The 25591-nt window shown below is 38.4% G+C and overlaps 2 protein-coding genes across 5 annotated transcripts in view; one reads left to right on the top strand and one right to left on the bottom strand.

The window, feature by feature from the left end:
- ERCC8 (ERCC excision repair 8, CSA ubiquitin ligase complex subunit) overlaps nucleotides 1-18927 on the bottom strand; it is a gene marked incomplete at its 5' end in the record, with an annotated part of 44698 nt that extends 25771 nt beyond the window's left edge. For all 4 annotated transcript variants that reach the window (XR_014592499.1, XR_014592500.1, XR_014592501.1 and 1 more), the window contains 10 exons: nucleotides 581-778; nucleotides 2448-2572; nucleotides 3311-3414; nucleotides 4684-4750; nucleotides 7273-7341; nucleotides 7972-8053; nucleotides 9568-9691; nucleotides 16552-16653; nucleotides 16803-16898; nucleotides 18851-18927. Coding sequence is in view for 1 of the 4 variants with exons in the window: in XM_083883646.1 (XP_083739772.1) it covers nucleotides 581-778; nucleotides 2448-2572; nucleotides 3311-3414; nucleotides 4684-4750; nucleotides 7273-7341; nucleotides 7972-8053; nucleotides 9568-9691; nucleotides 16552-16653; nucleotides 16803-16898; nucleotides 18851-18927 (1044 nt within the window). The remainder of the gene's footprint in view (nucleotides 1-580; nucleotides 779-2447; nucleotides 2573-3310; nucleotides 3415-4683; nucleotides 4751-7272; nucleotides 7342-7971; nucleotides 8054-9567; nucleotides 9692-16551; nucleotides 16654-16802; nucleotides 16899-18850) is intronic.
- A 142-nt stretch (nucleotides 18928-19069) lies between these two features.
- The window catches only part of NDUFAF2 (NADH:ubiquinone oxidoreductase complex assembly factor 2), a 70268-nt gene continuing 63746 nt past the window's right edge, over nucleotides 19070-25591 (top strand). Inside the window, exon 1 of the mRNA XM_083883655.1 lies at nucleotides 19070-19296. Coding sequence (XP_083739781.1) covers nucleotides 19170-19296 — 127 coding nt within the window. The 5' untranslated portion in view covers nucleotides 19070-19169. The remainder of the gene's footprint in view (nucleotides 19297-25591) is intronic.

Raw genomic sequence — 25591 nt, 5'->3', positions numbered from 1 at the left:
AAGGCAAAGAAGAAGAAAAAATCTGTCAGTACCACGAGTCCCTGTAATGCTACGGTGTTTCTCAGTTGAAATGTTCTCTGATTAATTTAAGAATCTTGAGAAATTGTCAACACTTTATCCAAAGTGTAACTTTATAAGCATTTGAGCAAGATCATCTTAGCATAGTACTCGAGAGCCTTCTCAGTACTCACAGAAGTACTAAAGCACTTCACATTCTTTCTTACTGAAATTAGTCTCAGGTATCTCTGAGAAAGACAACTCCTCTTCAGTTTTACAGAAAACAAAAGCCTTCACACATATGCTTTATTAATGACTACACAAGCCAAAAAAATGACTAAAGGTATATTGAGAAGTTACATATGTGAGACAAAACAAGCAGTGTAAGGAACCTGACCCAGAAAACGTCATCCCAAAACCTCAACTAAACTTTTCCTGGATGACACATAAGCCACAGTATCCCCTCTTATGATCTTTGATAAAAGCATACTCCTGAAAAGTGAATGCTTTCATAGTGCAGATGGTATGTCACTCTGCATAAATATTCCTGTTTGTCTGGAATATTTGCTTATATTTTACTTACCTGAAAATGAGGGTGAAATACGCAGCAGTTGATAGTATCATAATGCCCTCTAAGCTCAGTTATCAGTTCTCCTGTGAAAACTGCATAAACAGCAATGATACTTGCATGTGGAACAAAGGCAAACTCTTGATTACAGCCACAAGAGATGGCAAATTTGAGTCTTTTCCTACTTTCATTACAGATTTTCCCATAGTTCACCTGCAAAATGAAAGATCACATGGATTACACAGTCAGCTACTAAACCCACTGGAAATGATATAAAAGGTCAATTTTACTTTATGTTTAATATTCAATGCAATTTATTTTGAGTTATGTTATAATCTCTTGATATTTCAAACTACAGATGTCTATCAAGAGAATTATTTTTATGTTCAATAAAGTTTACTCTTCTTAATATCATTTTCAAGAAAGCAAAAGAAAGAAAAGCCTAAAAACTAGCAATTCCATACTAAGAAATAGGATTTGCACAGCCTGTTGCATGCCAGATCTGCATCAAGCACCTAAACCCTCACAGAAATTAGACATCTTTCAGGAATTACCACCTGTTGTGGTTTAGGAATGGTATTTTTTGATTCAGTAGTCCTGCTATAATAACGACTCACTCACCTGCCCCAGATTCAAAGCACAAAAGGCAAAGATCATGGGTTGAGATAAGAACAATTTACTGGAAATAGCAATAAAAAACCAAACAGTAACAGCAACAATATTAGTAACAAAAGGTATGAGACAGGGAAATCATTTACAAGTTCAACAAAAGAATACTGAACCATTTTCTCCCAAGGTAGCTTTGATAGGAAACATTTCTAAGACCTTACTGATGAGGTGTAAAGAGAAGCCTTGCAAATTAAAATAGCATAAAAGCTCCTCATTAACACCTGTATTAATGCTCCAAACTACAGGAAAACCAGAAAACCAGTGATCCAGCTAGTAATAAGAGAGTGAACAAACTGTATTATCTACTTTGGCAGTGGTGATTTGAAGACAGAAGGATGTTTGTGTACGAGGTGCTGAGAGCAAGCTGGCAAATATAGGTAGCATGGAGAGTAGTTTTTTATTCAAATATCTGTAAGGAATTCTTTTTGCTCTGTTCTGAAACTAAGCAGCAGAATTAAAAGATTTCTGAGGTACAGCAAAATTTCTCTCTTTCCTGATAAGAATGACAGACCGTAATTACAGCTGACTAAAATTTCATGGACACTGACTTACCTAGTCATGTTCTTCTTTCAAAATAAACAAAGAAAACAATTTTCTTTACTGAACAGAAAATTAAGACAAGAACTTTCATCACAAAAAAATCCACAAGCCATTGAAAGGAATAGCAGTAGAGGTTTAACACATTTCCCACCCCTCATTCCTGCTGCTGTGTGATTCCAACACAAATCTAGAAGGATGGATGAATAAATATTTTTAACACTGCCAGGCAACTCCACAGGAGATATTCCACAAAAACAGAAAGAGAGCTGCAAGAAACCCAGGCAGTCACTGAAACTCTCAGGTGTGGCCAACTGCTCTATGGATATTACACTGGCAGCTAACAGTTTGAAAAAACCCAAAACTTTTTACCAACAGTCACCACTTATTAAAGGTTTTATTACTGTACGAAATGTTTATAGCTATACTCTCAGATTCATGAACTTTAAGGAATCATATTCAATCTTTATGTAAATCCAGGTTTCTTCATACTCTTTATAATAAGTAGAAGAAATCTGGAAAAAAAAGATTTTCACCAAAGCTTCTAGTGATGAAACTGAGCAGCTACATCCTTTACAAAAATGGAATTCCGAATTCTACTGACAACTGCAGAAATTATAAATCTCTTAAAATTAAGTGAAAGTAAAAACACAACTGAAGTTCCTTGAAAACTTACTAAGGTGTTTTTTCCAGTGGAGCTGTTCCAGAGTCGCATCCGATCATCTGTACCAATGGATAGCAGGTGAAGCCCATCATTTGTGTAGCATATACCATTAACCATCCCATTGTGAGCAAACATTTCTGCCAGAAAAAGAGCTGTTTCAGGTTTCTAGAGAAGAATTACTACTTTGTATACATTTTTATTTCAAGGGGGAGCACTGGAAGTGTTGTTTAAATGGTAACCTTCAGTTAATTTTTTGTTTATTAAAGGAATAATTATTACCTGCTATTGGTTTAGTTCATACACATTTCAGTAAATTAAATACCCTAGCCTATACAATTGACATTAGATAACCAAAAAATTGTCTTGAACCTGTCAGACAAAAATGAAGTTGAAAAGAAAGATGTTGTGATTGAACAAGTCAACATGCTATCAAAGGAATGTATAAAATGACACTAGTTATCTTTGGAGTTACATCGAATTTTATTTTTCATTAAACAATATTTCTCTTTTCTTTGGCCAAGTACTGGCTTTCTTTAGAACATTTTCCTCTCAATAATTGCTTGAATTTCAATCAATATTATATTTATAAAATGGCTAATCTACAGCATAAATTAATTCACAAAAAGATAACAGGAAAGCCAGTTAGAACAGATACACTGCTGTTGTTAAGGCAATCCCTCTAAACAAGGTCCTAAACAACAAACACTGACTCTATAACAGAAGTAACTGAACAAAGCTGAATAGCCTCTCTTATGTTCTAAGTAACAAGTGGATTATCACTACTGTCCTTGCTGGTCTTAGTATTCAAAACATTCATGAAATATAAGAATGATTCTAGTAACATAAGAATTACCACCAATTATATTTTTTATTACCTGCCTCAGAATAAAATTTGGACCTTTTCCCATTGTGCTGATCAAGTGTACTCAGACATCCAGAAGCTCTCCTCACATCCCATAATTTTACTCTACCATCAGCACTAAAAAAGACAGATTTGCATAAATTAGGGAAACTGAGTGCACCATGGTTTAGGAACTGTCTTTGGCCAACCCACACCTGGCACTCACCTTGGTCCAGCAACTATTCTGAACCATTCATCATGTGGGCACACTCAAGTCAATAGAATTCCATTAAAATATTTTAGGACAAACTTCACACTTTCATTTACATGTACTAATAACTTTAGCTGGTACACTATCAGGACCTAAGAGTGAATCTTTAAGACCTAAGAGTGAACGTGTCTCTTTGATTACAACATAACATCTTTGCATACGTACACAGCCTGGGAATAAACTTGCTAATTCTCTTGATCAGACTGTAGCTATAGACTCCAGCATTGTCTGTAATAGTGGTCTGAAATTTGGGCTTTTGTTATCACAGATCTACTGTCTGACTGGTACAGAAATTGTCTACAAGCAAACATTTTTTCATCTGCTATAACAAGACAAACAACAACCAAAAAAGCCAGAAACAAACAAACAAACAAACCTCTAAACAACACACTGTTAAAACATTTTCCAACTTTGATGAGCCTTTCAGAAGCCTGACTTCAGAAACCAAAGGTTTGCAAATCTGGTAACTTCACTAAACTTTATATAACAGCCATTCCACTAAACTTAAGAAATAGCTATTCTTCTCTGCAAAAGAAAAAAGACCTGGCACCTAAAAAGCGAGAAGAGAAATGTCACACTATAATCAAAAACATACATACACAAAAGTTAAAGAAAAGCCAAGAGGATTTTTTACATTAACAATGTCTGGACAGAAAACAAAAAAGGCCCAGGAATATCAACATACAATCAATATTCACTGAATTACTGTAGCTTGGAAAGTTACATCACCTAAGCTACCCAAGTTATTGTCTTTGGCATAAGCATGACTACCAGAATGGTAATTTGAGCTAGACTTGTTTCACTTTATTACTACACAGATTAGCAATGCACACACTAATAAACAGTAAGAAGTATCTCATTAATATTCTATCATTTTCCTATACTAGTGGTTATAGTTAGTGTTTCAACACTCTGCACAAACTTGATATAAAATAAGCATGACTTGTAGAGCTCTTCAGGTTTCATTTTTCTAGGGAATTTTTTTTCTAGGGAAATAAAATTGTGAATAGGTAAAAGCCAATGAAGCAAAGTAACTCCAGAAGTGCATTTGAATTGAAATAAGTCTGCATAAAGAATATATAAAATTTTTACTGACCAATATTCCAGTGCATTTAACAATTCAGCAACATCCCTACCTTCCTGATGCCAAAATATATTCATCACGTGAAGACCAAGACACTGCCATTACACCTTCTCTGTGACCTAAAAATTACATGAAAAAGCTTATTATACACACCCTTTTATGTAAATAACTGAAAGTAAAAGCAAATATTTAGTTGCATGGGATTCACCAAGCCAGAATAATTGGAATTGTGACATCAATTTAAATTTTGTGAAACTATATTACTTTGGGACAGAAGTTCGTTCTTTCTTCTTCTTCTTCCTTGGGTGGGATTGCAGTGAGCAGAAAGTGATACACACAAAACTACAAGTCTCTAATTTTTGATAATAAAGATGGTTTAACCTATGAAAAACACATTACAGCTCAGTCTCAGCTTTTTGTGTAGCACTGGTATTCTCATAAATGGAAAGCTTTTCCATGTATTTTTCTTCAAATCCTTCAATAATGTCCAATATAAACTATATCTACCTTATACACTCAAAATTAAAACTTTACTCATTTCATCCTCTAAGAACTTTGTCCTGAATTTGCAATATTTTTTCCCTTAACTAAGGGAAAGGTATCAATGAAGCTAGTAAAGCATGTTGAGCACAAGTCCTGTGAGTAGCAGCTAAGGGAGCTGGGGGTGTTTAGTCTGGATAAAAGGAGATTTGAAGGGACCCTACTGCTCTCTAAAACCACCTGAAAAAAGCTGTAGCCAGGTGGGTGTCACTCTTCCAAGTAACATACAACAGGAGAGGAAGTGGCCTCGAGTTGCACCAATGCAGGTTTTGATTGGCTATTAGGAATAATTCCCATACTTTCCAAATAAAATTCTGTCTGGAACAGGCTGCCCAGGGCTGTGGTTGAGTCATTACCCATGGGGATATACAAAAGATGTATAGATGTGGCACTTAGAGACATAATTCAGTGACGGATTTGGCAGTGCTGGGTTAACAACTGGACTCAATAATCTCAAAGGTACTTTCATATATATATATATATATATATATATATTTATATATGTTTTTTTTCATTTTTGTTTGGTTTTTTTTAAATACACATATGCACACATACACACACACTTTAAAACTTGGAAAGTTATATTAAATAAATACAGTCAATGAGAAGGATATGATGTCCTAAACGGAAAGACTGCAATCATGTTTCACGTCATATCAGAAACATATTGTTGAAAAATAAACCAAATCATACAATATATATTTTTGCTCATGCAGTTTAGAGGTGGTGTGAACCATCTTGTTCCTGGTGCATCTTCTAGTAGGTGCTTTCCCATTACCTGAATTAATCCAAGCACTCTAATGACCAGGATAATAGGAAAAACCTCCAAGATACAGTTTCTACAGGATACACTTAGAAGGCTCAGAGCAGAAAGATTTACTGGGATAAATTAATTAAACTACAGCCATTCATGTATCTCCATTTCATCTGCTAGAGTTAGCCTACGTGAAAATATTCATACATATGGTCAAGACATTCCTGATTGCTTCAGTTCTGCATAGAATTACTAGATTATGCTAAATCAATAACATATTCTCTTTCCACTTATTCCTCCAATATTGCACTTGAGGTAACATGCTATTACAGGCTGTGTACAAAGACACAACAGAGCTTGTGCCTGGAAAGCGTTCTCTTGTGTCAAAATTAACAAGCCTTGATGAAACTAAGCAGGATCTTTAGAGAGCTGGTTTTTGTCACAGCCCTCTCTGGAGCTCTTGGTTCTAGAAACAGAATATCAGATGTAGCCAATTTGATTCATTTAACAGCTTAACCTCTGCATCACCAAAAAACCACCTAGGCTCCTTTTAGACTTAGCCGGCCAGTGAAGAAATAAAGATACATTTGCACGATGCTGTGTCTGACTTCATGTTTCTCTACAGTTTGAAGCATGAAGAATTGCCTCATAATTGCCTTCTCTTGCTTCTTTGCGTTAGCATGTGAATAAATGCTAACACAAAAAGTGCACATTAGAAAAAAGCCACCAAAGGCAAATTCTCATTCAGTGCCAAAAGTAATGGATTATGGAAATTATGTAACAATAAAACCTTACCCTTAACTGAATTAGGAAAATGCAAAGGATTTGATAACATCCTCTTATAGAAAGCTTGTTTTACAGAAATCAGAAACTTCTAAATAAGTCCATTCAAAAACCTCCATGGGATATTTTCTTAAAAGCAGCGAAGTTTTATTTGTTTTGGTAGGGGGTTTCTTTTCTGGGGTGTGGTGGGGAGTTTCTGTTGTTTTACTTGGTCTTTTTTTTTTAAAGACCAAGCAAAACACCACTTCTTGAGCACTCCATAACCCCCCAAACCAGTGACTACATAAAAGCATGTAACAAATAGTAATCAGTATTGATTAGACCATGAAAATGCCCAAACATCTGTAGTAATTGCTCATCGATTAATGTTTGCATTCTATAATTCCTTAGCTTTAGAAAAACACGCAGAAGAACCTTTTGCCACTGTGTAACTTCCGCAGCAAGCCATAAATAAATTACTCATGTTACTGACAAAGAATACATTGTATACAGTATTTCTTTACAGGACTTGTTTTTACTCAAAGTAGTTATTGTTTAACATTTATGTTTCAGACTAAAAAGTACCCCGCAGAATGTGAGAACTGGATCCAGACTTCAAGTCACAGAGCCGTATGTTGGGGCTTCTGGTACCAACTGTAACAAGAGAAACAAAGACAGCTAAAAAAAAAAACCCATCATTTGAGAGAACAACAATAAAATCTTAGCAATGACAAAAAAATAGAAGAAAAATGATAGCTACATAACTGCTCATTCAGTCAGAGCAATGCTCTTGTTAAGAGATTTACATTTTTAGTCCAAACAAATTTACCACGTAACAAACAAAATTAAGAAACTGTGGGTGAACAGGACCATACTTGGGAAACCTAAAAATACCTCCTCAAATATTTTTTTGCTAACACAGTTAAATTGTGTACTTGTAAGCAGATTTATTTACAAAATTTACTATATTTGGATCTAATAACCTTTAAATGGTAACTTATGTAATGAAATAATCTATTTATAGCTAAGAATTTTATCAGTTAGGAGAACTGATTGATGCATTATTTTAGAAGAACAAATATGATACTCTCATTGACATCATTCAACTAATGGATGTAGTACTTTATAGTAGCAGTAAACTCACATCTAATGAAGACTTGATTTATGCAAAAATAAGACAGAGTAGGGGGAAAAGCCCAACTAAAATATTACTTTCTTCTTATTATAAACTTTATCTATATACCTGTATCTATATATATCTGTTTCTTAAAAGAAAATATATACCTGCTATTAAACAATGCTGTGTAGCAACTGGAGACATGTGATGGCTATAGACTGTTTCATCAAAGTAAAACATATCTGCAGGCTGATAATAAAAACATTAAATTAATTACAATGCAAATAAATGCTCAGCATTATTTTTCAAGTAACAACTACAAATAAGACTAATACAAATATTACTATTTATATAGTAATGATAACTCTCCTGCCTAGAAGCCAGATCTCACAAACATCACAGAGTAAGTCTGTTTCCAACAGTAGGACAACACCAGAGCTCAGAGATGACCCAAAAGACAGACCAAGAAAACTGACAAATGAGAAGCATGAATGGAAATTATTAGTTATCAAAAATTAATAAAGCTAGTAAGTAAACAAAAAGGTTATCATATGGAAATAGAATCAACAGGAAGAAGACACTTAAGACAAAGTTTAAAGCCCCTCTTCATTCACTAATACTACACACTACTTTCAATTCCTAAAAAAATAGAACACTTCCATATAAAACTATTATCTGCCGCATGAGTGCTGAAAATGAATGGAACATATTTACTTTAATAAGTACAATTGCTTCCACAGAAACCACTTTTGTTGTCTCATTCTAAAATAAAGTACATGAAAAATCTCTTAAAACTGAGTTGTCTGTACTTTCAAAACACCATTTAGAGCAGGTCATTCAATAACCTTTATGTGTACACTGTGTCTTTCAAGAGATGCTCACAGAACTAACTATCTGCAAACTTAATTGTTTTTGAGAAGATTTAGCAACTGCAAACATAACTTAATATATATTAAAAAAAAAAAAAAAGCTAAAAATTTATTCCCTATTATGCCCCTAGGATGACAAACCTCTTTTCAAAAAAATCTTTTGCTATCTGTGAAACAGCAGTCAAATAGTATTAATGTAAATTCCTGTTCCCTTTGAGTATTTACATATCAATGATACTATGATTCAATGTAAATGTTCATGGGGAACAGGACAAACCACAGCCATGAATTCACAGTCCAACACAAAATGTGAGGATTAGTGAGTCGAAACCACACAAATTCCTAAATAATCTATTTACCTGATTAATGTCAGTTACATTGGTTAGAGTATTTTTAATTGTTTCTCTCATTCTCTACTGATTTTTAGAAATGGTGTCTATATTGCTTACAACAGCAGAATTTTGGACCTGGATCCTGCACGTCAAGACCACCAGTCCTTCAAAAGCACTGGTTATTACAAATAAATCGCCCTGCTGTACACTGCCACTAGACTCAACAATCCCCAAGAATGAACTGCAGATTAGGTCTTGCTGGACAAGTTGACCCAGTAAAAATTCAACTAGCTGTATTCCTGTTCACAGCAAAAGCAGAAAGGAACTGTCTCAAGCGTTCCAAGCTCTCCTACAGTTTAGACCTTCAGATCTTCAGAAATGGGCAGGTGCACATCAACACAAATGCCAGGACTAGATCACCCTGCTGCTGCACCCACAGTTCTAACAGATGGCTGGTTTTCATCCTCAGGATGCACAGTCCTGTTCACCTCTGCAAGAACTTCAGACATGCAAGAAATAACATGTACACAAAGAAGGTTGTAATCTGTAGAGATTCTCTTACTTGTAATGTATTTGTATCCCATATTTTCAAAGTTTTATCAAATGAGCTCGATGTAAACATGCCAGTGTCATGAGGATACCACTGGACTGTCTCCACACTGTATTTATGTACATCAAGATGACTCCTAAAATCAAGAAAAACATTCCAGTTGGTTAGAGTTTTGATAATCATCTTGTGGTCGTCTTGGTACTTGACAACAAGTTGAAAACAAACATTTTTCTTAATTTGTCCTGAGGTTTTCAAGAAGAACTATATTTTTGTTGGCTTGATTTTCATTCAACTAACACTCATTACTTTGAAGAGTCTTCATTTCAAGAAACTACATATTGTTGCCTTTTCAAAATATGTTAACTGTAGCATATCTCAAGACACTCATAAAGCATAAAAAAAATGTCTTTTGAAATGTTTAAGATGCAATGTTTACAGATCTCATCTTAAATGTGATGGCCTAACACTAGAAACCATTTATGCTCCTTAAAAATGGCTCCATTGAAAAATACAATCACACATACAGTTCAAAAAATTCATTAGCATTAGTGAATAATTACAGCTACATAGTTATTGGCAATCTCTGTCTGACAAAGTCACCAGAGAGCAGTAGGCTAAGTTACTCAGAGTCATTTATATTTGCATTCAGAAATGAAAGAGGAAGAACAAGAAAACTTTCAACTGATGTGTAGATATTTAGAGACTGTAACATAATTAATAATTATCTGTGGCAGAAAGAACCAACAGTAGAGCCAATCTTGACAGCTCCAGGATAAGGAATCAACTGACCAGGCTCTGAATAATATATGTCATTCAAATACCTGGTAGATGACTCCTACCTGAGCTGAATTCACGTGGATCCAGCTTCAGGGGCCCAAAACCAGCTGTTTGCTCCCTCTACCCTCTGCAACAGGATGAGGGAGAGCATTCAAATGACCAAGGTGTGAAAAGTTGTGGACTGAGATAATGGCATAGGCTCTGACTTACTAAGGAACAAAACTAGTCACAATAAACAGTGACTTAATTTAACTGGAACACCCTCTATGATCTCCCCTTTTAGCTTTGGGAACTAATCAATGGTTTCAAATAGATATATTACCTCAGTGGGAGGGAGTTAATGAAAAAGACCATCAATTGATCACAGATACACTTAGCATAGTCCAAAACAATGTTTCCTTAGCTCTTACTTCTATCCATGCTCAGTTATGGATTACTGATGACAGCTACAATCATAAGGGAAGGCAAAGAAACCATTACTCACTGAAATTTCAGAGATAATTTGGAATAATACAATTGAATTTCATAGAAATTCTAGTTCTGCTGGCACTTAGCCAATTTTACCTATGATCCCATCAGCAGCACTGCCATAGCTTTTGTGTTAACAATACACAATGCTCCACTACATGATATATACCCAGTCATTGCATTAGGATTAAAACACAAGACTACACTCATCCTCTGGAACACAGAGTATGGGCCTGAAAAGACGGAAATAAATGGGAGACCACTGATACCAACACGGGCATTGCATGAGAGCAACAAGGATACACTTGTGAATGTAACACCATCAAAACCCAAGTCATTTGTTGTGACACCAAGCAAAATACTTCTCATTTTGAGATTCATCCTAATGAAAACTTGGAAACTGTGTATACTGGTAAATGATGTGCTTTTATGAGACCCTCCTGTAACTTTGTATTTGTGGATAACATTACTGTAGATACAAGTAATCACTCTCATATTTGTGCTATAACTTTGTCAACACTACAAAATGTAATTTTAGTTATTCAGCTCCTATTGTATCCTATTAAACTATTAAAATCTAATTATACTCTGATTCGAGATTGCAGCTGACTCCCATGGGTATGAACCTCATGCTGGTAAAGAAATTGTTACAGCATGAAGACCGAGCTGCTTGTTCAAAACAAACCCCCCCAAAAATGGGCAACAGACTTTGTTTACTGTCCATCATGATGTGGAATAAATAAATGACATGATGGAGTATATGAAGAAAGTCGTGGGACACCCTTTTTGGATGATCACTAAAAGTTACCAGAATTCTCAACAGAGTGCTTTATTTACCCTTTTGTCATTTTGTTGATGGTAACTGTTTTGCTTTTTGTTCTAATAATCATATTGTATGTTAAGGTTTGGATAATTATGTAACAATTAGCCTACTGGCAACCCTCACTAATACCAGATAGCCACACACTAGAAATGTATTAGATCATCTGCACTGTAGGAAAGTGTGAAACATTCTCAAATTCTATTTGGATATTTTGAAGCTTGAGTGACTAGTCATGAGTGGATTTATGTGGAAAGATGGCTGAGGGTAAAATTAGAGGAAACTGTGAAGTTATATTTACATCCTAACAGAAGTTATAATGATACAGAAATTGTAAGGTGAAGTGCAGCTGCTTCTACTGGATGGAATGTGGTGATCTTGACTGAAAGCCGTTCCACAATGATTCTCCTTGCAAACAGCCTGCAACCTCAAGCACCTGCTAAGGCAGATGAAGTGGGGGGTGGAGCTGAGACACCACAGCCAGGCACTGTTGAAATCCATGCAGGGAGGGGTACTTTCTATCTGATAAATCACACAGCACCTGTCCATCAAGGGAGATAAAAGAAGATATCTTGCTGTTGAACCAGCAACTGTGGTGAAATCGCTTTCCTTGGATGAACTTGATTCATTATTATCTAATTGTAATACTAACACAGACCTCCATCCCAAAGTTCAGAATCACAGGATATTCTCAGTTGGAAGGCAGACACAAGGATCATCAAGTCCAACTCTCAAGTGAATGGCCCATATGGGGATCAAACCCACAACCCTCGCATTATTAGCACCATGCTCTAACCAACTCAGTTAACCTCAAGTTACCACCTCCAGGGTAAGGTCGCTCCTCATTGAGCATGTGCTCTCCATTTTATTGACTGTATCTTTAAGAGCAAAGGGAGAGAATTTTACACCATTTAGTAACAAAGGTATAGTGCCTCAAGCTCCAACTAAACATAATGGAATAATATAAAAGTAAGTCAAGAATACTGAAGTCAGGCAAGATTCCATTGTAACTTCTGTGAATCAGCCAACAAGGTGATCTGTCTTCTTCCCCAGAGGAATGCCTGTTACTAAGAAACTTACTCTATGTGTGCTTTATTGGGATTAAACCTTGTCTGTATATTGGTCTGAACAGGTTTTTGCAGTCAGAAACAAGCACTGGAAGGCCTTGAACTTTAACGTGTCACATTTTTCTTTTATTAATAAAGAATGTTATTCCATAGTTAGTGAGTCCTTCGTGAACACTGGCCCTCACTGGCAGCAGATAACACACTTGAATAAAGTGGGAAACCCCATTGAGGGGGTCTCTCTTATGCTGTTGGTGTGTCCTTGAACAAGTCAGTCAAACCACTCTGATCCAGCAGGACTATTCAGTGAAGGGTCCCTGTAACAGGGTGCTGAGGGGTTAGTTGGACACAAAGGTCTCAGCTTTCCCAGGGCACTGACAGACTAACCTAACACTAGAGGTTGAGGAAATCTTCCCTTTTCACATGACATCTATAGATCTGATTTCATCTGAGCTATAATACACCTTTCTGCTCACTTGGGGTGCTACAAAGGAAAGGAGACAGGAGAGTTAGCCTGAAGCCTGCACTGACATATGCACTGACATACTATGCAAGAGATATGGAGCAACTTTTGAGCTTAGTTTAATGACTTCTGCATTGCTCCTCCCCCTCTGAAGCATATCCTAGAACGACCTGTTACTCTGGCACAGTGCTAAAAGTCAACAAATTTCATGCATCCATTCTTCAGGGATGTGTGCTGGTTTTGGCTGGAGTAGAATCAATTTTCTTCACAGTGCCTGGCATGGGATACATTTTGGATTTGTGCTGAACAGCACTGGTAACATAAAGATGCTTTTGTTATTGCTGAGCAGGGCTTACAGAGAGCCAAGGCCTTTTCTGCTTTTCATACTGACATGCTGGTGAGGGGACTGGGAGTGCCTGGGAGGAGACACAGCCAGGACAGGTGACCCCAGCTGACCAAAGGGATACTCTGGGCCATATAATACCAAGCTCAGTATATAAAGATGGGGGCAAGAAGGAAAGAGGAGGAGACACACTTGGAATGATGGCATTTGTCTTCTCAAGCAACCATTATGTGTGATGTGGGCCTGCTTTCCTGGAGATGGCTGAAGCAGTGAATTAATTCCTTGGTCTGCTTGTGTTTGCAGCTTTTGCTTTCCCTATTAAACTATCTCAGCCCAGGAGTTTTCTAGCTTTTACCTTTCCACTTTTCTCCCTGATCCCACTGGTAGGGGAGTGAGCAAGCACTTGTGCAGAACTTGGTTGCTGGCTGGAGTTAAACCATGGCGAGCTAAAAATCTTTGGTACATGCAAAGCCAGGAAATCAAGCTTGACTCAGAGTGAGTTTACTCCTGGAGAGGCATTTCTAAGCACTGTGCAGAAAAACCAAAACCCATGGAACTAATTATTTGGGTACAGTAACTGTAAATGTACAACACTGGACTGTAATCAACTCTTCACAAGAACAATCAGTTCTCCTGTAATCCACAGGGCTGAGGAATGAACCAGTGAACTCTCAGGTAGCTCTGCAGGAATCATCTTTGATCTGGCTAAGCTTAGTAGTGGCTACATACCATTCAGCCTAGTTTCATGTCTCAGGATGTACATTACCCCCAGTTCACTCCATATGAAGTATTTTCATCCATTACTCAAAATACTCCAGCCTTTTCTACCAAACACAAATACAGAATTTATTCTATGGATAATAGGTCACTGTCATTTGTTATTCCTAGACATGTTTTGAGTAGTAGAGACTACCTTAAAGATAAGCATTATCTGCTTATTATCTAGAAACTAGTACAGTTTGGTTACTCTTAATTGGCAGTTTTTGTCACAGGGCAGCATGAATCATATGAAACCAGGTAAAGCTCTCTGTGCTGACTCTCGGGAAAACAGGGACAGTTTTATTTTTGTATTTGCAATAGTGGCACTATATTCTAAATGAGAAACATGAGAATCACAGCCTACCACCAGGAATTCTCTCTTTTGCTGCTCTAGAATACTGGATCACCAGCAAGCCCATTTCAGGGTCTACTCAGAAACAGCTCTAAAGAGCCTCTAGCAGGAGTTTATTCTTTAAGCAACTTTGAGACCAGACCCGTGCTCTGCCCTGCAAACTTGGAAGACAGGCAAACTTTCACAACATGTCAGCACTACACCTTTCAAAGATAGGAGCTAGATAGCCAGAGGGAAAGCGTTTCTGAAGTATAAATTCATTTTTGAAGTCAGGAACTCTGAATAATATTCCAAATATCTGAAGACAAATAAAAACTGTAGTTAATTAATTACAGTAACTATTTAAAACATACTAGGAAGCTTCATTAATACTATGAATAAATAATTGAGGCAAGAAACCTAAGTTTATTTAAGCAATAATAACCATAAGCCTGTCATTAAGCACAGTGCCAAACAAAATCCAATTCTACCAACAAAACTTATGCCTCAAGTGGTACGAAATAGAAGACTCAGCTATGCAAATTAACACCTACTCAAGAAACAGACAACCAACTGACCACCCTCCTAAACAGAATCTTCAAGGATGGAATATTGCTACTGACCTAACTGAAGTTAATGATGGCCTGATTTTAGCACAGATTTGATAGTTTTACGTTGTGCCTTCTTAGCATGAATTTCTTCAATTTGCTGCATCTGTTTTAGAATTCATTTCAGTTTTGAGATTTGGGGATGTATAGCGATTATATGATCTTAACTACAATTTAAAATAATTTTGTGGAAGAAGCCCAGCCATCAACACTTGTCCTATTAGCTATGCTCTATTTGCCTTTTCTTTCTTTTAATCCGAGATATTGTTAAGGCCTTCTATTGTCACAAATCCGTTCTGTTCTTCTATACCTGACTCAAGAAGATGCTGACTTATAGACTTCAAATAATTTGTAGACTGGGAAAAAATAAGGGGAAAATGCAGCTACCAATCTCTTACAAAGCAGAATATCTCTTACTGTGAGTCTTAGGTGAAGTTCTAACCTACTAGACAAGTCTATTATCCAAATAAAAGAAAAAACAGCTACTGCTAGAAGACTTAATGTCTGTAATGGAAAAATTTGTATTGCCTGCAGGGACAGCCTGACAAATCAATAAAGGCTCTGACTCTTTATAAAGATTACACACAGCACGGTAATTCTTCAGAAAAATACATCCCATGCTTTCAGTAACACATCTTCATTCAGACACGTTCTTAAGAACTTTTCTATAAATCACTTCTGTACCTGCTGAACACCTGATGAAATAAAAACAGCTACTAGTAAAGCTGGAAAGAGAGAGGGGAAATAAAACAAACAACTGCAAATAGGTATTAGACTTTTTTTCCAAACAGATTAAAAGGATTATGCAAATAATTGCATAATAATCCTGCTTAAAAGCATATTTACTCAAATATATGTATTATATATATTTGAGGAATACAGGAAATATATCTACAGCAGTACCAAAACTTCTTTCTCAGTTACTGGCATAGAGGCACCAAATTTCAACATGAAATAAGAAAACTCACAGGTGAGAAATTATGAGTTAGAGGAAGGTTTGGGGTTTTTTTCCCCCCTCATCTTCTTTGTCTAGTGTTAAAATATGAGGTTAGAGCACTAGGTCTGACTTCTCTTTGTGGTGTCTACAGCAACATAAGACTGTCTAATTTTAGTCTGCATATGAGTTTAACTGATATCCTTAATTTTAACTTTTGAAACTGCTATAGATTTGCTCAAACGATACCAGAGTCACTGTACATATATTGTAACTTTTAGAGCAGATGAATCAAAAAGAAAACTACTAGCTCAGTATTCTCTACAGTCTTTTTATCCTAGAAATAAGAACAGATATTAATTTGTAAGGTTAATTATAGCCACACAAGAGCTGTATCATGTACTTTTGAAAGACTTTCAGAGTACTTACCTTCCAACAGAAAAAAGTGCTTCACACGCGTAAGTTGGTTTCCTGCTCAGGTTTTCAAGGTCATAAAGTCCAATAACACCATCCGATCCACCAGATAACATGCTGAAGGTGTTAATAAAGCAAAAAAATTTAAATGCTCATAATCTTAATATGTTCAGTGTAATAGAGTGTTCAACAAGACAGCAAATCCATGCTACCAAAACGCAGTGAATTACTTATGTACATTTTTACCAACCAAAGTATATACTTACTATCTTCCCTCAATAGGGTCAACATCAAGGGTGTTGATACCGCCTCTGTGTATTCTTTCCACATCTCTATCTTTGTTTAATTCCAAGCTTAGAACCCTACCCACAAAAAAAAAAGGAAGAGGGATGAACAACAGAAACAGAATTATTAAATGTTATTATGTAGCTCTGAAAAGCTGAAACCTGGTTTCACGCTTCTTCAATGCTTTTAACTCATCCTTGCCTTTTTTTTTTGCAAAACTACACAATTACAGAGACAGAAATAAGTCTTGTGAAATTGGCAGAAAAAATTACTTTGTTGTTTGGAAGGCAAGAAAGAAATACATACGTAAAACGGGCTCAAAGAAAAAGCAAAACTGCTTTTGTGGTCAACGTATTAAACAAAACCTGGAATGTAATTTGAAAACGCCAAGAAACAGTGTAATTAAGAAGGCTGTAATCACCACAAATATTGGCTACTTTGAAGCTTCACCATGTAGTATACTTTCAGGCTTCATCCTGCTTGGAACTACAGACACCTAGTGGACAAAGTAACTTAGTTAATCAAGTTTACAGTATTTCCTTTAATGAAAGGAAGCATGTATGCTACATTTTGTGCCATACTAAACAAAAGCTAGGCTACCCCCAATGATGAAGCTTCCAAGACAACCTTTTCTGACCTGCAATTCTTAACTTTTATTTTAAAATACATTAATGTTGCACAGTCCAAAACCAGATATTCTGCTCCATTACATCATACTAGCTGATATAAAATTTAGCCTGCAACATGATCAGAGCTTCCTATGGCAACATTTTGTACAAACCACAACAAAAACGTAACTAAGTAGGGAACTGAAAAGCTGTGAGGCAGAGTGCCCCTACTCAGCTTCAGCTCGAGTGGCAGAAAATCCTGCTGTGAGAACCTCAGGCAACTACAGGCAGGTCCCCAAGATCATGTCTGTAGACATGCTGTAAAAGCAGCAAATAATTTAAAGTCTCCTAAACTATGTGAAATATAATTACGCAAGAATTCACCTAGAATAAGAACTCTGACACATACAAGCTACCCAATTTAAAACCTTTGAGCTCCAGATGGAATTTTAGGAAGCAAGAAATCCTCCTGTGGAAATGTGTTAAAACATACGACTTCAAAATGTAGCTATAAATAAAATCCACTTAAGACTACAGTGGCTTTTTGGTGGGGTTTTTTTTTTTTTTTTTTTTTTTTTTAAAGTCAAAATTAGAAAGTTTAGGAAAGGAAATGCTAAGCAGACAATTGTCCAAGTAGAGTTAAGTCCACCCAGTCAAATATCGTTCTTAACACTGAATGCTACATTTGTGCTGAGGGCACAGAGGGACATAGCTGCTGTCAAAATGAAGCCAGAAAGAAGTTTCCTGATCTACCAAAATTAATTTCAAGTTTAAATATTTATTTTACAATGACACAGCGTCATAAAGCCATAAATCACCAACACAGATCCAGAAGTTGTGTGAGTAACTGAACAAAGGTAGGCTTTATTGGATTTATCTTGAAATGCATCCGCAAAGCAGATTCTCTGATACTCAACAAACACCACATTATAACCTTTAGCAGGGATACTAACAATCCCTCTATGCTGCCACCACTTCCCAATAAACTGCTAAGAAAACCCCCGCATGTAACTCTTCTTCAACCCGCCCTGGTTTGGGAAAAGCCGGGAGCAGCAGCTGGGGGCACAGGAGCATCCCAAACACCCATTTATTTCCCCACAGGCGGAGCACTCAGGCCGAGCTCCCGCAGGAACCGCGCCCACAGCAAGGGCAGAACCCGAGGTGCAGAGAGGGGGCACAGCCCGGGGCCGAGCACACCCACACACAGCCCGGGGCTGCTGACCCCCCACGCCCCCAGGGCCCGGCGGGGCGCTCCGAGACCGGGCGGGGATGGGCCCACACGCAGCTCCGCCGCGCACACGGGGCCGCGCAGCCCCGCACCCGGCCCCGGGCCGCCCCAGCGAGACTCCGCGGCAGGGCGGAGCCAGCGGCGGCCGCTCCGGGGCTCTCCCCGCGCAGGGTTCCCGTCCCGGCCGCGGTACCTGCGGGTGCACTCGGCCCGCCGCAGCCGCGCGGGGTCGTCCAGCCCGGCCTGGCGAGCGGCCAGGAGCCCCAACATGGCGGCGGCGTCGGGCCCGCTCCGCGCCGGGCCTCCATTTTGTGGCGGGCGGCGCCAATGGGCAGCGGCGTTGCTGCGGCGCCCGGCGCCCAGGGGTGGGGCCGGGCCGGGCGGGGCGGCGCTGAGCCGTGCCGGGAGCGGAGTGGCGGGGTCGGGGCGCGCTGGGTGCTCCGTGTGCCCCTCTCCCGGTGTCCCCGTCCCCGTGTCCCGGTGTCTGTGGGCTTGCCGTCGGGCTCTCGGCCATGAGCCGCGCCTGGCAGGCTCTCCGCGCTCTGCGGCTGCGGTTCGTGGGGCCCGCCAAGGAGCTGGTGGGCACAGACCAGTTCGGCAACAAGTACTACCGGGTGCCCAAGCACGAGAGCCGCGCAGGTAGGCTCCGGGGCCCGGCCTGGCCTCCCCTCCCCTCCTGCGGGCCCCTCGCTCGCCCGGCGGCTGATAAAGCAAATTATAGTGGCGGAACAGTAACGGGAAGGAAAGTGCCGCGCGTCGGGAAACACGTGCGGGTTTCTGTGCTCTAATGCCACCGTGAAACCGCTCGCTGGAGGGTTTTAAAGCGCAGCCTGTGCTAGGTAGGTGGTAGGCAGCAATTAGCGGATCTTCTTGGTGATTCGGAGCGCTTCTGCATAAGGGTTAGAAAGCTGGAGTCCAGAGAAGGGGAATGGAGCTGGGGAAGGGTCTGGAGCACCAGTCCTGTGAGGAGCAGCTGAGGGAGCTGGGGGTGTTTATCCTGGAGAAAAGGAGGCTCAGGGGAGACCTTATCACTCCCTACACCTGCCTGACAGAAGGGTGGAGCCAGGGTCGACCTCCTGTCTCTCTTGGCCTCCTGTCTCAGGCAACCAGAGACACGACTAGAAGAAATGGCCTCAAGGTTGGACATCAGGAAGAATTTCTTCGTGGAAAGGGCTGTTAAACATTGGAAGGGCCTGCCCAGGGAAGTGGTGGAGTCACCATCCCTGAAAGTGTTCACAAAACAACTGGACGTGGCACTTAGTGACGGGGTTTCGTTGACGTGGTGGTGTTTGGTCAAAGATTGGTTGCACTTGATGATCTCGGAGTTTTTTCCAACTAGCTGGTTGTGACATTCTGTGAAATTAATGCTTACATGTACATTTATTGCAGTCTTGTAGAAAATACTTTTCTACATTTCTGCCCATGTTCCAGGAATCTGGATTCCCTTATTCTCTGTGGATGTCCTTGTTCTCTATAGATGTGCTACATTAGAAATAATTCATGGAAGGCGGGTTCCCTGAAGATGGCCAGGTGCACATGCTAAAATGTTTTATAGTACTCTTTCCTTTCCCTGTACAGGCTTGTTATCTACTTGCTGCATTCCATGTCTTTTGTATGACTGCATCAGCTAGAGCATCCTGAGGCTGTGGACACTTTTTACTTGTTACTCTTCAGAATCCAGCAAGAAGCAGAGCGTCTGAGACTGTGCAGTTACTTAGTCAGTATGTCTTCTCTTTAGAAACACATAGTGTCTGCTGGAAAAATTTTCCCTTTAGAACAATTCCCCTGACATGTTTTGCCATTTAACTCCCTGAACAACTGGCCGTGACTTAAAGCAAATATCAAAGAAGAATCTGGGAAGAAATTGTGAACACCCTTTTTTCAGTAGTGTGCTTTTCCTCAGGGTTGATATGCTGCAGTAGTTAATATGATTCCAGGTTTTCTTGATGTTGCTTTCAACTTTTAGTCTTCTCACTGCTGGGGTTCATGCTGACTTTGAGGAGTGTACAAAAGGCTTTGTCTTTTAGCAACAAGAAACAGTGAAAACTACAGTCAGATTTCTTCTGTGTGGTTGCTGCAGTTAAAATTAATCAATTAAATCAGTTAAAAATTAATCGGTTAAAAATTACTTCTATCAGAAATACTGGTAGTTTTTTTTTTTTTTTTCCTGATATTAGAACTTATACTGTCTTGTCTTTCACAGTGATAGTAAACTTTCAGGTTTACCACTGCATTTGGAGCTGTAGTCATAGTGCCAGTAGGAGGACAGCAAAGGTGGAACATACTCTGCTGGACCACAGTGTAAGTGGCTTTTAAGGTTAGTAAAGAATTGAACTAGTTGTATCTAAGACCACATTGTGGCAGCCCTTGTGTTTCCCAGTTTTTGTTCAGATGGAGTATAATAATACTGAGAATTACACTCCAGAGCTGAAGTTGCTCTGATTTTACTTTGAGCAGGAAGGATTGGCTGTTAAATGCTCTGCAGTTGCAGCTCTGAAATCTGTGAGAGCAGCACTTACATGAATGTTAAGGCTCTTGCAGCTGAAGTCTATTTTAGTGATACAGATGACACAGTGCAGATCTGCTGAATTATCAGTATTCCTCTGTTACTATTTTTTTCTCTCTTATTCTTCTCCTTGTTTAACTTTCACCTGGTATCCTGAAAATTCTGCATCACCAGCTTGCACTCATGCAATGTTTTACTGCCACCAAAAGGGAGAGATCTTCTTTTTCCTCTATCTTCTTTCTCACTGCTGATAACTTTTCAGTCATTAATTTGGTGTTGAAAATAGTTTTCTACTTCCTGTAGAAAACTTTAATAAAACAATAAAACGACTGATGAAGAGTAAATTGCAAGATAGAAATGGCACGGAAGTGGGAATGAAGAGGATGAACCGTTATACGGCATAAGGTTCTGCAAGATGCCTTGAAACAAAGTGAAATGATAGAATTTTACAAAGTGTTTAATAATTCCTAACCATACATACCTCAATTTTTCTGATAGTTTACCATTAAGTTGTTTGATTCCTGTAGTTTGACCCAGTCAAAAGCATACTATCTGGGAAAAAAAAATTGTATTAAAAAGCAGAATTGGAAATCTGGCAAAGGCCTAATGTTTAATTCACTTTCCCCATTTTTCTCTTTCATCTCTGGCATCAAATTAGGAGGTTTTTTACAATTCAGCTATACAAATTGAAATTTGACATACTGAGGAATAAGACCATATCTTCCATGTGATCATTCACAGTCCATAAATTCTCCCTTTTTATTTTTCTGTGTAAATAGAGGAGAGTTCATATGATAAGTATTACTGCTATGATTTTGTGAAAATACTACTTGTGAAAATTCTGCTTATTTTCTGTCTATTTGTCACTGTGCTTTAGCTTGATCTAAAAAAAATCTTAATCACTCAACATCAGCAGAATGACAGAACTCTGAAAGAAGTAAGCATGCCTTTTGCTAACAAAAAAAGAAATGGATGTGATTTTTTTTTAATGAAGGTGTTCAAATGTTGCTTTTTATTCTTTTGATTTAGCCTGTGTTACAGTAGTTGACAGCACTCACTATTAGATATACTTGACTGTGAGATGTGGATTTTAACATTGTTCATTAAGGAGAAAGGGAAATAAGTAGAATGAAAGCAGCATCAGGCTTCACAAAAATTCTGAAAACAGATAGGAAATATCCTGTAAAGGTCTTACAAAGAATCTGTAAGAACTCACAAAGGACATGTCATAGCTGTACCTCTTCCAGTGCTTAAAAGAGCAAGTACAAATTACCCTAATGTGGATGAAGACCAGGAAGAATAGCAATAAATGAACTGGGCTAAATAGAAGTTTTTAGTGGCCATAAAAGAAAAAGCAAATCCTCCATGAATCATGTTAACTGGTATGAGTGCTGGAAAAACAGAAGAACAAGTAATATCTCCTGAATATACTCACAAGGTAGTGAGTAAAACTGATGTGAAATTGTTGGTTTGAGAAGATAGGTTTGTATCATTTTTTTTCCCTGCTTGGGCAATACTTCAGTATTTTTTGGATCTTTTGTGTGCTCATTTTAAGAATGTGAGTTGTGTATTTGCTCTGTAGGTGCATAGAAGGGTATCAACTCTTCTTGGAATAGTCTGAAATGTTGCCTTGTCAGATGCAGCTACCTGTCAAAGGCAGAACTACTCAAAAGTTTTTATGAGGCATTTGGGTGAAGAACAATAAAGTATTTTTATTACATTTGAAGGTCAAACTGTGCAAGAGGAAATGGGAAGTAGCTGTGAGCATCTAATGGTCACTGTCAAACTGTCATAAAATTCAACTAGAGGATCCCAGACAGGCTGGGATCAAGACCTACTTGTTTATAGAGAAAACATATAATTTATTAGTTAAAGGGTTCTGAGAATATGGATCTACAGAACTGACAGATTTTCTGTAGTACAGTGTGTGTCGAAGTATTGTGCTGTTACAAATTTCATTTCTGCGACCTCTTAGTTTGGATACCCATTTTTTCCTCCATTTCCAGCTGACAGACCATCATCCGCTTTCCTTACAAAATGGACTTGTGAATGTTCATTATTGTCTTAAGATACAGTTCTCCCTGACCTTTGTTGTTTGGGGTAAATTGGATGTAGGAGATTCTATTTTTCCACACACTGGTGATTCATTTCCACTGTAATTTATGCCTTTACTTCTGTGAGTGCCCATCCTTTTGGTGTCAGTACAGAAAAGATACAAGTGTTCATATATTCCAGAACAGGAGAGTATGCCAGTTCTCCCTCAGGGTTGTGGCTGAGGAGAAAAATCATTCTGACACTGGTGAAGCGATTACAGATGGTTGCACCCACTGCCGTGGGTGATGGTAACTAATATCTCACAGCATTTTTGAAGAGCATCCCGTGCTGTACAAACAGGGTCACACCTGGCATTGGTGGCCTTTAATGACTTTGGAAGAAGTTTAAAGATACGGATGGTGAAGGTAATAGAAATTCAGGAAGCTCTATAGAAGTTATAACGTACACGGAAAATTTTTGACAGTTAGTTTTTAAAAGAAACCAGGAATTTAGAAGTGCTGAGAAAGCAATGCTCTCTTTTCAAGTGTTGGACAGCATTATTTGTTGTACAGGAGGAAGATCTGTTGCATATATAATTCATAGCTCACCCAGTGTCCTAACCATATAGAGACCAGTGCAGAACTGGAGCAACACTGGAAAGAAAATGAGTTGTAGAGGAAACCAGTGAGATGTTGTGCACAGGTTTCACTGCAAGGTCACTGCAGTGTGTGTCTGCACTGTGGTTTGCTGTCTCCTCTATGGATTTAGGGAGGACTGAGTAGCTCTATCACAGTGCTGGGCCTGATGTGCTTGATCCCTTTTTGCTGTACTGGATCAAATACTGCAGAGAGTGCAAAACAGACAGGTCTGGCTTTCTCTCTCTTCATTTAGACAGGGTAGGTCTATCAGGACAGGCTGGGCTTTGTTTCAGACCAACATCCCACCTTAAGCTGGAGGTGAGAGTAAATAAGTAGTGTAGGTAGTGTCTGTGCCACCTTCTGCTTTGATCAAAAGCCACCTGACTGCCCTGCCTGCCCTGGCAAAGCCTGCCCTGGGCTTTGTCAGGGATTTGGAACAGAAATAGTGGAGTGGGTGATGCAAAGAATTAATGTTTTCTTTCTGTCATTTGTGAATTGTGCTCTTCTACACTGAGTTCAGGGTCCAAGACACTTTTGGAACTGGAGGCCTTGTCTGTAGTAGGGAGTAGTAGGAGCAGGTCAATGTATACAAGTAGTTGATCGTGAGTTTCCTAAGTGATTGATGTTAAGTTTCCTTGTGCTTCAATCATCTGTGATTCAGAGAGTTTGCTTCTTAAATTTAGTCTGTTTCCCAGAGTGAGCATCTGCGATATAGACTTTGGAGAGCTCAAAGGGGTACAAAATTTTTAGGTATATGCTGCAGGTATGGCTTTCACATTGCCACAGCACCTAATATGCTGTTATTTTTTGAATGTTTTATAAATGAAGAGTTCTTTTTAAGAAAAGCAAGTTATGCACTCAAAACCTACTTTGAGATCCAAATCAGCACGTGGTAAATAAAGGCAGCACAGGATTAACAACAACACCACACTTGATTTGATTCAAGTCACTATAGTAGATGTCGTCTCGCTAATATCCTGAGGTCTTGAATATCCAGGTCAAACTCAAAGTGTAGCAACTTTACCCTGAGACCACCTTTGCCTCTGTTATCATAGGAAAGTTACCTTGTTTTCCTGATTTTGCCTGTCTCTGAGTAATTAGGGTCTTAGGAGAATAGCCAGCAACTTGAATAATTTTGTTGGGATGTAGGGAATAATTGTGGAGATTAAAGTGTCATTAATGTGCAAGTGCTGATTTTAACGTGTTCTGCCTTAATTCAAAATGTTCTAACGAGTAATAGTAAAAAGATACAAGTTTACAAGAGTATTGTAATTCTCTGGAGTGAATATAGAAAGGATTGGCCTTTTGAAGTAGAGGGGAAAACATGTAAAATAATGCTGTTTCAGCCAGGTTGTCCTATTTCTCTTGAAAGAGTAAAAGTGAATGCCTAAAGTCCCTAGACTGTAAGAATAAAAAGTCATTAGATTCAGTAAAGAAAGTAATGACTAGAAATAGAAAAAGAGTTAAGAAAAATTTGAATGCCAATATAGAGGGGAAAGATCTTAAAAAAGTAACTGTACTGTCAACAAGAATATGGAAGAATTCAAAATTAGAGTAGTTAATTTCCTGAAAACGTGAAACTTGAGAAGAGGTACACTGTTTAATGTTTATCAAGAACTTTTATTTTCAAATGGGGAAAATAATCATCTTGAAAGTCAGGTCACATCCTCAACAACACAGTACGATGGGCTTATTTGAATGTAGAGATGGTTCTGTATTTAATGACATTCTGTAAGTGGGTTTTTACAAAATCACC

This window comes from Zosterops lateralis, assembly GCF_965231275.1.
Source record: "Zosterops lateralis genome assembly, chromosome: Z".
NCBI classification, from domain to species: Eukaryota; Metazoa; Chordata; class Aves; order Passeriformes; family Zosteropidae; genus Zosterops; species Zosterops lateralis.
Note: the sequence above shows the minus strand (reverse complement) of the source record. Positions and strands in the feature narration are given on the sequence as shown.